General features: G+C 42.2%; 2 protein-coding genes across 4 annotated transcripts in view; one reads left to right on the top strand and one right to left on the bottom strand.

Moving 5' to 3' along the window:
• Positions 1-3,667: 3,667 nt before the first annotated feature.
• On the top strand, positions 3,668-3,988 carry LOC138364342 (uncharacterized). Its single transcript, XM_069323947.1, has one exon. It carries the CDS (start codon positions 3,668-3,670, stop codon positions 3,986-3,988), a length of 321 nt encoding a protein of 106 aa, XP_069180048.1.
• Positions 3,989-12,323: 8,335 nt separating this feature from the next.
• Positions 12,324-13,362, bottom strand: part of LOC123757197 (sialic acid-binding Ig-like lectin 10) — a 49,857-nt gene continuing 48,818 nt past the window's right edge. For all 3 annotated transcript variants that reach the window (XM_069323640.1, XM_069323639.1, XM_069323641.1), the window contains one exon: positions 12,324-12,843. The gene's annotated coding sequence lies outside the window, so the exon portion shown is untranslated. The remainder of the gene's footprint in view (positions 12,844-13,362) is intronic.

The raw sequence follows: 13,362 nt of genomic DNA, 5'->3' as shown, positions 1-13,362 counted from the left end.
TTATTTATATATACAAGAGTTCTTACATTCTTGTACAGCCACTAGCACGCGTAGCGTTTCGGGCAAGACCTTAATCCTATGCTCCCTGGAATACGACCCGCCAAATCGTTTAACAACTAGGTATCCATTTTACTGTTGGGTTAAACAGAGGCTACAGTTAAGGATTTGGATTTGCAAACATACTTGAACTTGAACTAGAACATTCTTATGTTCACAAAGAACTTAAATATGCATAGAGTTTTACTACCAGGATGGTTCCTAAACTAAAGAATATGGGATACGAAGTGACTAGAAGTAACATTATATTGCTAAAGTGGAGAGACAAGGGGACATTATCATTATGTACTCTAGTGTATTGATTAGACACACAGAGGCAAACTTTGTCGCACGGAAGGAACAAGAGGGAAGGCCGACACTGCACCGAGTTATATGTAAAAATGACACAATCTACGAGGCCAGTCGATAGCTGGACCTTGATCCCTTCAAATCCAATTAGGAAAGAACATCTAGATGAGTACAATCCCTGAATACACCATAGAACAACACAACTTAATAAAGTCTCAACGTGTCTCTGTGTGCCTCAAGCCAGCGTAAACCCTCGACAAGTTTGTAACTTGCCTAAGTGACCCCCGCGGCCAGCCCAGCCAAGGTGCCCTCCTCCCCCACCCCTGGCTACATTTTATCAACAAACTTGGTAAGAGTTAACATTATCCTGGAAGGGAAGAGTTGATGAAGCACCTCCTTCACTCACGACTCCCCAGTGATGCCCCTGCCTGCTGCCACTCTTCTACAGGTTCGTGTTTATCGTCATTTGTTAGTAACTCATATCCCAAGACACTAGCAAGCACATGTTGAAATATCCGTGTGTGTTTGTGGCTGGCGTGGTCGGGTGACGCGACTGTTGACAAGGAGGCAATGTTCAGCAACACAACCTACCTCTACACCCTGGCTATGGCGGGAAAGAAGCAACAGGAAATTTCAGTCATGTTATACTTTAACATGTAACGAGGCTGTTCCCGGGCTATATGCCGTATTAACATTATTACACTCTCTTACCTTCCTCCCGCTCTCCTTTCTCTCAACTACTTACCTCTCCCTGCCTGGACCGCGGATCCCAAAGCGCCACGCTGCTTCCCCTGGCGTGTGTTGTAACCCATTTGCTAATTACTGATTAATGAGAAGACGGGGACAGAGGCGGCGACACGAGGCTAAGCCAAGTCATATTAGGGGAGACTGTATCGCATTGCAGGAGATGACACCATTACCAGGATCACTCCAAGCACATTATAATACACCAGGATAGGCTATTTAAACGTATAATACTCTAAACTAGGCTTGTTAGCTTAAGTTAAATTAAGAACTATATGATTAGCTTAAGCCAAACTACGTCACATTAGGCCTGGTGAGGAAAGGCAGGAACATTATGTTAGGAACTAAGCTGGCACAACCATGGAAGGAAACTGGCACTATCATGGTTGTAAACTGGCATCAACATGGTAAATCCCTTGTATTTATTATATAATATATATATATATTAGCCCATAAGGCTCAGGAATCTGTACACCAGTTGATTGACAGTTGAGAGGCGGGACCAAAGAGCCAGAGCTCAACCCCCGCAAGTACAACTAGGTGGAGTACTTATCCACGCGGTAAATCCACATGACAAAGTAATCTCCATGGATGACAAACGCTGATCAACATGTGGCAGGATAAATTCGTTGTTGGGTATTTACAAGACTTTAATAGCGCGCGCTTGGCGGGTTTATGGTCAATATTTTTGTTGAGTGGGTTTCATTATGTGGTATTGTGGGTTTATTGTGACCACCACTGTGATGGCCGCCCGTGTTGATGACTACCTTCTTCTGTTACTGCCTCTTGGAGAAGAAATGTATATATATATGTACATATATATATATATATATATATATATATATATATATATATATATATATATATATATATATATATATATATATATATATATGTACATATATATATATGAAGTAAGGGCGAAGAAGTAGAACAGCCTATTGACATAGCTCGAGTGCATGGGGGACATTGCGTAAAACCCTGGTTTGTGTCTAGGAACAAACTGCAGGAACCGTTGGTAAATCAGGATGATTTCCCGGTTGCAATTTTTTTACCATGTCGTAGCTCAGCTGATTAAGGCAGCGTCTGGGATCCTCTCGGATGTAGGTTCGAACCCTCGTCACGGCCCTTGTGGATTTGTTCACCTATCCATATACACTGACGCAGGTGTCTGCGAGACACTCTATGTGCACATATATTTGGAAACACATGCGACAAATTCCAACAAAATCATGCTATATGAAAATTTATATTACAACTGAAATATTTAGGTAGAAGTGATGGGAATTTTGTGACGGGAATAAATTTTAAAGACTAACTGGTGGTGTATGTTTCCCTTTCCCGTCTGTCTGTCTGTCTGTCTGTCTGTCTGTCTGTCTGTCTGTCTGTCTGTCTGTCTGTCTGTCTGTCTGTCTGTCTGTCTGTCTGTCTGTCTGTCTGTCTGTCTGTCTGTCTGTCTGTCTGTCTCTCTCTCTCTCTCTCTCTCTCTCTCTCTCTCTCTCTCTCTCTCTCTCTCTCTCTCTCTCTCTCTCTCTCTCTGCCACCTTTGTCTCCCCGGGGTCCAAAAGGCTCTGGTCGTACGTCACAACTTATGAACATATTGCTGAACTCTTCACCAGAGGGCGTGACACTCGTGTCATCACTCCAGGCTTAGCACGGCTTGGCCCAAAATATAAATTATGACCCCGTTTATATTAAACTGTTCATTAACGTGTGTGTGTGTGTTCACCTAGTTGTGTTTTTGCGGGGGTTGAGCTTTGCTCTTTCGGCCCGCCTCTCAACTGTCAATCAACTGTTTACTAACTATCCACACCACACACACACACACACCCCAGGAAGCAGCCCGTGACAGCTAACGAATACCCCGGTACCTATTTACTGCTAGGTAACAGGGACATAGGGTGAAAGAAACTCTGCCCATTGTTTTTCGCCGGCGCCGGGAATCGAACCCGGGACCACATTATCACGCGTCCAGGGTGCTGTCCAGTCAGCCACCGGCCCCTTGTGTGTTAATGTTTACAAACAATGAGCATCGTGTCACTATACTCATGTCAGATTGTGTTTACATTCTTTGCTGGTGAGCCTTTGTGCGCGCGATTGTGTGCTCTTTATCTTGTACACAAAACAGAGATATTGAGATATATACAGAGGGTTCTTGTGGCGCAGTGGTCGCACGTTGGCCCCGCGCCTCGCCTCAATTCATCTGGGATCGAGCCTCGACCAGGGAGGAATGAGTGGGTACCAGTCATTAACTGTTCCCTCATGTTTAACCAGCAATAATTAATGACCCGATTGTAAACTAATTGGCAGGTCGTGCTCCAGGGAAAACTATAGATTAACGCTTAAGGCTTCCCATGAGCTATGGGAAAGGGAAAACTCTCAGCCTGTTAAGAGGAGTCAGGAGTCGTCTGCTCCTGGATCCTCCTGTGTAAAGAGAGTCACACTATAAAAGAATACAGGTAACGTTGTGGGGGGTTATTATAGTAATTACCTTATCCAGCATACACATATACACGCAACACCACACACGCCACCAGCTTGTGTGTACGCACCTGGATACCTGCACGAGTCTCGCAACATGCAGTGTGCAGAAGCATTTTCCTTGCCACTCTCCGTGGTGTATAGTACGTCACTGGAGACGGGAGACCTGCCAGAAATATGGAAGACGGCTAATGTAGTCCCAATATACAAAAAAGGGCGACAGGGAAGACCAGTGAACTACAGATTAGTGTCCCTAACTTGTATACCATGCAAAGTGACGGAGAAGATCGTGAGGCAAAACTTAGTAAAATATTTGGAGAGAAGGGGCTTCGTGGCTCACCACCAACATGGGTTCAGGGATGGCAAATCTTGCCTCACAGGTTCAAAAAGAATTCTGCGACCATGTGACAAAGATTAAGCAAGAAAAAAAAAGAGGTGGGCAAACTGTATTTTCGTGGACTGTCAGAAAGCATTTGACACAGTACCCTATAAGAGATGCATAAGCTGGAGAAACAGGGAGGAGTAAAGGGTAGGGGTTCCCCAGTAGATAAAGGGGTACGTGACCTTCAGGAAGCAGAGAGTTACTGTGAGGGGTGAGGTCTCAGAATGGCGTGAAGTCACTAGCGGTGTCCCACAGTAGTTTGTACTCGCATCTATCCTGTTTCTAATATACGTAAATGATCCTCCAGAGGGTATAGACTCATTGTTGTCAATATTTGCTGATTATGATAAAATTACGAGAAGAGTCAAGACATAGGAGGACAGCATGAGGCTACGAGTTGACTTGGACGAACTGAAGGAATGGTCCGACAAATGGCTACTAGAGTTTAACCTGAGCAAATGTAAATTAATGAAGATATATGTAGGGAGGAGGAGACCAGATACAAGGTACCATGGTTTGACACGTTGTGGCTGGAGGTAAAATGAAACAAAAGAGCCTGGAAGAAATCAAGGGAACGCAGAACAGAAGGTAATCACATTGTCTATAAAACGACGAGGAATGAATATATAATTATCAGTGACATAAAGAAATACGAGAATGACATAGCTTCCAATGCTAAGGACCAACCTGAACAGCTCAAACAGCTACAACAATAAGAAAATGGCTAAACGACCAAGAAATTTCACTGCATGAAAGAGCTCCTCCAAGCCTGGGTGGTGGGGAACACCGGGCCACCATAACTCCTTATAATGTACCTAATCTCACACTCATAAAAACAGTGAGTGAGGACTCGGTCAAAAATAGAAGCAACGGCAGATTAAATACTTCGCTCCTTCAGGTAGTATAATCCACGATAATTGACCCTTCCCTCTGGCGACATAATTCATCCTTCGCATGATAATTGTCCCGTTGTATCCTCCAATTATCAAGGCAACGGTGCCGGTTCCACCTCTCATTAAACAGCCTCTGCTCCGATAGCCTCGTTCTTTGTTAACGATATTCATGGAAATTTGAACCCTTAATTAAATAATATTTACTATAAATATATTACTGTCATTAGCGGCATGGAGGGAAGCCTCGCACCTCCTCTACTCCAGCCACAATGCTCAGTTCATGAAGACATTTTCAAAACAATCGCCTCCACATACCACAAAAAATATATTTATCTAAGAAAGTTTATTTTTGTTTTGTTTGCCCGCAAACATGGGGCCTGACAGCTGAGTGGACAGAGCTTCGGATGCGTAGTCCTGAGGTTCCTGGTTCGATTCCCGGTGGAGGCGGAAACAAATGGGTAGAATTTCTTTCACCCTGATGCCCTGATGTTCACCTAGCAGTAAATAAGTACCTGGAAGGATTAACAGGAAGGGGCAGCCTCTACACAGGATTGTACGCACTAAACAGTGGAGTTTAACCATTACTAAAAATAACTACAAATATAACACAAATAATATTCTAAACCAGCAAAACCAAACAAAAGAACACTTACGAACAAATGCTGTAATTTTTAAACCATTACTTATTAGAATACCCAAGTTTAGCTCCATTGTCAGCCCTCACTCCGCCTGGTACCTCTCCCCCACCTTCCTTGAGGTCAATAGTGTAGGGTGGTTCCCAGCGGTATATGCAGGGGGACAATGGCGCCGCAGAGGTGGCACGGGGTTCCCCATTTGGGTTGTGTGGCTGTCAAACATAGAAGAGTTTATATATGTTAAGGAGGGCTTAAACCTTGTCGGAGTCTCCTTCGCCTCCCCATCTTCCCGCCAAAATATTAGACCAGCATTGACCTCATTATCTTCTCTATATATATACTATTAATTTTACCCTTTGCTATGTGAAGCCTGCGGCCCACGGTCAGCAGTTATCACCGCGGAAGGCCTTCTGTTGCTATACAATAGTCACCTATTGGGGAAAGCCGTCACTGTTGGCCTTAATATTTGCAAATATATCTGAAATTTTACAGAAATTTCAGATTATTCGTTGTCCTACAGTGCTGCTCCCCGGTACACTTTTATGTGCATTTACAAATTACAAGTAATTAAAGGGATAATAACTGTACGAGATCCTCAGCTGGGCGACGATAGCCTCAGATTAACATAGCGACAGGGGGGGTAGAAATAGCCTAAGCTACTCTATCTCTTTGAGGATGTATTTTTTCTTGTCTCAATAAACACACTTGAACTTGAATATGGCGACACAAACCCACACAATAAAAGCCTCACCCTATCAATATAATATTCAAACAATTGAACGTGTAATTTGTATGACTGTGTTGTTCTTTGATCACTTTTGTTTTAACTTTAAACAAATGAAATTTGTTGGCATCATTGGAATTGGAATGTTGTTGTTGTTGTTGGCCGTGAATTGGAATGACTTATTATAGATTAATTGACGGCTGACGTCCTGTTCAGGAAACTTTATATTGTGTGTGTGTATAGACTCTCCTATAGTTTCATGGAGGACGAGCTTCAGTTTCTGGGCTCCGTTTTTCAGTACTCGGGGATCTATTGTAATGATCTTGCTTCTTTTCATAATTAGTTAAAGGGTAAATTAAGAGACTGGACCCAGGAGCTGGAGCTCGTCTTCTTCAAACATCAGTCCGCCAAGTAACAATAATATATAAACTAATCAACTCACCATACGGCAGATTGCGTTCATTATATAAATATTCCACTAAAATATCCTCTTGAGCCAATATTTGCGGACCAAATTAATTTGCATTTGATTTACACGAATTTCCATCAATATACCTTTGTTTACACCGGTGATGATGTAATATGTGTGTAATATAACTGTTATCTTAGTTCCTGGATCTTGATGAGGACGATTGGGCATCAGATCTTTGTATCTCAGTGGGCCAGAATATACCCCCCCCCACTGCAGAATATACCCCCCCCCACTGCAGAATATACCCCCCCCCCACTGCAGAATATACCCCCGCCCCCTACTGTTAGTTACACAAATGTTATCCCCTCTCTCAGTGGGCCAGAAACTGGCGTCATTTTCATGTATAATGAAATCACATTAACGTGAAGTATTAGCGAGCAAATCAGTAGAAACCATGACAAAGAAATACCCTTCAGCCTGTCCTCTCAAGGTTTCCCAACGTCAAGAAAACGGGCAATTTTAAAGTGCCCTTACCCTAACCTACCAGATGACTTATACCGGAATACGGTAGGTAAATATAATGTTAAGGTTATTCCCTCCCCCAGTATCGACGAGGTACCCCCCCCCCTCCACTCCTCCCCTTTCTGCACAATTTATTGATTCAATTATCAGCATTATGTAGATACTGTGTGTATACGGTGGTATTGTTAGTGTACACGGCGGTGTGTGTGTATGTATGTATACACGCCGACAGTGTGTGTCTGCAAGCTATGGTGCGTGTATACTGGATTGTGTTAATATGTATTAGTGTATAATTGTATGCATGCACGAGATTATATATATTTCGAGGGGTGGAGTACTATAATTTACTCAACACGTATATGGTATTTGATGTTATTATCCTCAGGCGGGGCTTATCTTGGCACTAGTATACATATCTTGAGATGATTTCGGGGCTTAGCGTCCCCGCGGCCCGGTCCTCGACCAGGCCTCCTTTTTGTTACACCCACCCAGGAAGCAGCCCGTAGCAGCTGTCTAACTCCCAGGTACCTATTTACTGCTAGATGAACAGACCATCGGGGTGAAAGAAACGTTTCCCATTTGTTTCCGCCTCCGCCGGGGATCGAACCCGGAACCTTAGGACTGCGAACCCCAAGCACTGTCCACTCAGCCGTCAGGCCCCCATATGATATACATAGATGACATATGTATGCCACATACATAGACACTGATGACACATGTGTTGTTCCAGTTCCCACTCTCAGAACATTTTCTCACCTTTGATTCCTGCCTGGAAGGTCCTATACTGCTCTCTCAAGTCACAGCCCCGCTCCTGTGCCAGGTAAGTCCACTACGGGCTCACCATAGCCCGTGCTACTTTTTGTTTCCAGTAGCTGAATCTTAAACAACAACAACAACATCCCGCCCTCATGTTGACACTGCCTCATGCGGGAATTATGTAAGAATCTTTTTCTTCCGGTAATATCTTTCTCTCCTTAGGAAAAAAGAAACAGATATTAATATTTTGAAACCCAGTGAAAAAAACTCATGTACTCGCTAAACTATTTGAGCATAAGATCTTTGACCAAAAAAACATAGACAAAGTCCTTTCAAACACGTTTTTTATTTATAAATGTGGCGCGATTGTTTTCATCTCTTCAGAAAACTCTGACTTGCAGGTGATTAAATATAAAATGTTCCAACACTTTTCTATAAGTTGTATTTAATTTTGTATGTATGTAAGTTTTCTTGTATGTATGTAAGTTTTCTGTATTTAGATTAACGAAATCTATTATCGGGGAACCTTTGTAAATATTTAAATTAAAAACCGGATAAAAAGTATCATTACCAGCAAAGGTTATTCGGGACACTTATGACCTTCTTACTGGTTTAAATATATTCATGTGGTGTTCCGAAGTTATTTATATGATGATATTACCTGCCGTGAGCATGCTAGCGTGAGTGTGGTAAGGTGAATGGCAGCGTGAGTGTGGTAGGGTGAATGACAGCGTGAGTGTGGTAGAGTGAATGGCAGCGTGAGTGTGGTAGAGTGAATGACAGCGTGAGTGTGGTAGAGTGAATGACAGCGTGAGTGTGGTAGAGTAAATGGCAGCGTGAGTGTGGTAGAGTGAATGGCAGCGTGAGTGTGGTAGAGTGATTAACATGGACTTAACCACCTGAAGCTAATCTCTCTCACAACATATAATTATAACAATTACCTGTCCACCTGCTCTGCACTCATGCCGTCAACACTATAATTAAGGACCTTCCTCCGTCTTAATATTTCTTCCCGCTAAAATTTTACATATCTTCATTTTACACGATTTGCAAATAAATTAAGTTTCATTTCAATTTCTTTAAATGTTTTACACACTTCTGATTTATGTTTTTCGTTTTATTGAGATTAATTTTTACTGTTACTTAAATTTCCATTAAACTTTACTTCAATGTGTATTTGATTTGGTTAAATTTTAGGAATTACCTGCGTGAAATTTTGATCACATTTGAAGAAAACACAGGTACACAAAACACACACTAAATGCCCACAGATACGAAAATGCACACACATACAAATTATACATTAGACAAACAGGGTTTTACACAGTCAACAGACGGTCCTTTACACACAAACAGGCACAACACAACACAATATTCAACAACACTGGTTGTTGCGAGGTCAAAAATATACAAATACATGCAATATTTCCACATACAACTCCACATATTTCCACCACATGAGTAATGTTATCCAGTCATCGTTGTTGTTGTAGTCACAAACGCGCTCTATATCATTTTAATTAAACAAATGTGTGTATTATTTTGGTTAAGTTAGGTTAGGCTAGATTTAGTTAGGGGCAGGTAAAGTTAGGTAAAGTTAGGTTAGGCTAGGTTTGGTTAGGTTAGGCTAGGTTTGGTTAGGTTAGGTTAGGTTAGGTTAGGTTAGTTTGGTTAGGTTAGGCTAGGTTTGGTTAGGTTAGGCTAGGTTTGGTTATGTTAGGTTAGGTTAGGTTAGGTTTGGTTAGGTTAGGTTAGGTTTGGTTAGCGAAATTAGGCCTAAGATACCGTATATTAGGCTAGGATTGCTCATTTAGGTCTAGCACAGGTTAATTTTTTAAGTATTAAATTTCTTTAGGATGCAATTTGCAGTAATCCAACGTAGCAAAATTTGAACTTCTTTGGGTATACTAGTTCATTTGTGTACGTTTGATCAAACAGATGATGCAAGCACTATGCAATTTCTGGCGGATGGGCTGCCACTGGGTGTATCAAACTGCTTTACACAACCTAACTTATTGCTACACTTAATGTTGGACCGTAGTGGGGGATATTGTGGTCAATATTGCGTGTCTGATGTAGGTCAGGTAGGTGGTGTAGGTCAGGTAGGTGGTGCAGGTGAGGCAGGTGGTGTAGGCCAGGTAGGTGGTGCAGGTGATGTAGGTCAGGCAGGTGGTGTAGGTCAGGTAGGTGGTGCAGGTGATGTAGGTCAGGCAGGTGGTGCAGGTGGTGTAGGTCAGGCAGGTGGTGTAGGCCAGCACGGCCAGGCAGGTGGTGTAGGCCAGGTCAGTGGTGCAGGCCGAGTAGGCGGCGCAGCTATTAACTGAACTAATTGGTTCATAAAATTGTCTAAATAATGTGTCCTGGCGAAGAGCCGGTGGCTGTTGCATTAATTCTGTATGCACTCCCTCTCGTCTCTCCCTCCTCCTGATCTCTCTTTCTCCTCCTGCCTCTCTATCTCTCGTCTTCCGTCGCCCCTTCTCCCTCCCTCTTGTCTTCCTCCCTTCTCTCTCTCTCTCTCTCTCTCTCTCTCTCTCTCTCTCTCTCTCTCTCTCTCTCTCTCTCTCTCTCTCTCTCTCTCTCTCTCTCTCTCAGTGAAACCCCACAGGAAGAAGAGCCGTATGAACCCAGTCTTGGCAACAAAATACTGCTCATATGTGTATATTTAACAAGAATAATGTGAACCAATTGTTTTCTAAGGAAGAAAGACAACATTTTCAAGTCTATTTACATATAAACATCTACCATGAACTCCTGTAAGTTCCACACTCCGAATTCTCCACCACAATATTTCGTATAGTTTAGTAACTTTACAAAAGTCTAACATTTGATCACTACAGATATTACAAACAAATAAAATTTTACCAATTAATTAAATACTAATCCATTTTAATACTGCCATTACAAAAGATTACATATTTCGCGCCATGTTGTTCTTTTTGTTATAAGTGAAGTGGAAGCCCCCTGGCGTTCAGAGGGCTAAATTAGAAATTATTAGGGACGCTTTAATTTATCAATAAAACGTTGATTGTATTGGATGGGAAACATAGGTGCCAGAACTGCGGTAAATTTCTCATCTGCTACACTTTGCTGCTATAAATATTCACATGGCAACACCGGGTTAATGATAATGTAGAAAACTTTTTTTTCCGCTTAAATACCATTATTTTGAATTTGGCTGCCTGTTAATTTCTAACTTTTTGTTTGTTGCACAGTAATGCCTGTCTGACTGTTGCACAGTAATGCCTGTCTGACTGTTGCACAGTAATGCCTGTCTGACTGTTGCACAGTAATGCCTGTCTAACTGTATTTGTAGTACGTGGGTGAAGCATTTTTAAAGTTGTGGTTCGAACAAAATTCGTCAGTGGAGCACTTGTTCCGGAAGTGTTCGAACGAAGTCAGTTGTGAGTCGTGTGTAAACCGTTTTTCATTCCTAAACAGGGGGTTTGGCGGGTGCATGGAATCACTTTTGGGTCTTTGTTTGGAGGACGGGCTGAGAATTGTGGTTCGAACAGAGGACGTTTGATAAGCACTTGTTCCGGAGGTGTTCCGACCTTATCAGTTGTGAGTCGTGTGTAAACCCCTTTTCATTCATAAACAGGGGGTTTGACGGCTGGATTAACGAGCTTGGATCTTTGTATGCGAGGACGGGCTGATTATTGCAGCTCGTTTTTAGTGGTGATCAGGAGGCAACTATATTACTGATATACTCCAACGACCAGGAAGCGCCGCCACCACCCGACGACTGGCAGGCGGCGACAACACCCGACGACTGGCAGGCGGCGCCACCACCCGACGACTGGCAGGCGGCGACAACACCCGACGACTGGCAGGCGGCGCCAACACCCGACGACTGGCAGGCGGCGCCAACACCCGACGACTGGCAGCCGGCGCCAACACCCGACGACTGGCAGGCGGCGCCAACACCCGACGACTGGAAGCCGGCGCCAACACCCGACGACTGGCTGGCGGCGCCACCACCCGACGACTGGGAGGTCGGCGCCACCACCCGACGACTGGCAGGCGGCGCCAACACCCGACGACTGGCAGGCGGCGCCAACACCCGACGACTGGCAGGCGGCGCCAACACCCGACGACTGGCAGGCGGCGCCAACACCCGACGACTGGAAGCCGGCGCCACCACCCGAGGCCTGCAGCCGGAACAATATTCTGCTCCTGCACCATAATAAGTATTTCAGGTCTTATTTTTATTCTTATTATATTTTGCTCTTATTTTATCAGATATTAGCGTTCAATATTTAATTATTTTCGTATTTGTCGTTGGGTATTGAGCTGTGTACCATAATAATATACAACAGATTAATTATGTAAGACATTATTATAAGAGTACATACAATAATTACAATTTCTAATTGTGAGAAATAGGCTTTATATATATTATATATTAGTGAGAGACAATAAAACAATACTATATAGATGACAGAGCATTTTATTTCTTCAAGAGGGGCATAGCATAAATGTTATATTTTTGGGCATTTGAGTATAATAAACGTTTGATAACACATGAATGCTAAATAGAGTAATTAACCCTATGGTTCGTAAAAGAAGGCGCTTTCCCAAATTTTGGGCCAATGATGATAGTGGAGTAGTCACCGGTGCCGCTCAGGGAGCCCAAGAGCTAGAGTCCACGCCCTTCGTCTAATTACCTACTGACACACGACTGGTCAGTCCAGTAACTTATAGTTTGTACTGTCTCTCAACTGATAATTACCTTACCTGCTCATCACGGTCTATTTATAAAACAGTATTTAATGTATTTTTTCGTATTTTCCGAACCCCAGTTCAAATCTTCGGTTTTCCAAGTGAATGAAAATATATATATATATTAAATAAGGGGAAATCCAGTGAGACTCCAGAATTAAGTTTCGTATCTTCCAAGTTGAACTTTGACCTTACATCACCCAAGACAAGAGTTGTGGTGACCTCACAGACTGTTGAGAAAAGACTGGCATTAACCACAACCACAGATGAAATTGAAATTGAAATTGAAATAAGTTTATTGAACCACAGATGCTCATCGTGGAATAATGAGGCAGGCTATCACCACCAACTCATTGTAAATACTACTATAACAATCTTCATTGTAGACTTAAATCATCTGGTAAATCATATATCATCGTCTATAATAATTATTTGAACACTGAAATGTATAATGATAATTTATAATTACATATAATATCTGGATACATATAATTTTTATATGTAAGAAATATTTATAATTATCGAATAATATAATGTATACAAACAATAGATTTGTATAACAATAACGCATCTTGTATAATAAGTATCTATATTGATTATCTCTTAATCAATTATAATAATTGTCTATGATATCTATGAATATATAAACAATATATATTTAATTATACAAATTACAATAAGTGATTAACTATAATTCGATAATTAGCATTTGGAATCATGATCTATAATAAATATCAATTCTAATTAAC

The sequence above is a fragment of the Procambarus clarkii genome, chromosome 13, assembly GCF_040958095.1.
Source record: "Procambarus clarkii isolate CNS0578487 chromosome 13, FALCON_Pclarkii_2.0, whole genome shotgun sequence".
Taxonomy (NCBI): domain Eukaryota; kingdom Metazoa; phylum Arthropoda; class Malacostraca; order Decapoda; family Cambaridae; genus Procambarus; species Procambarus clarkii.
This window is presented reverse-complemented; position numbering and strand designations above follow the sequence as displayed.

Bases quoted from the DNA above. Each gene is read 5' to 3' on its own strand.
- LOC138364342 (XM_069323947.1), top strand. From the start codon at position 3,668: ATGCAGTGTGCAGAAGCATTTTCCTTGCCACTCTCCGTGGTGTATAGT.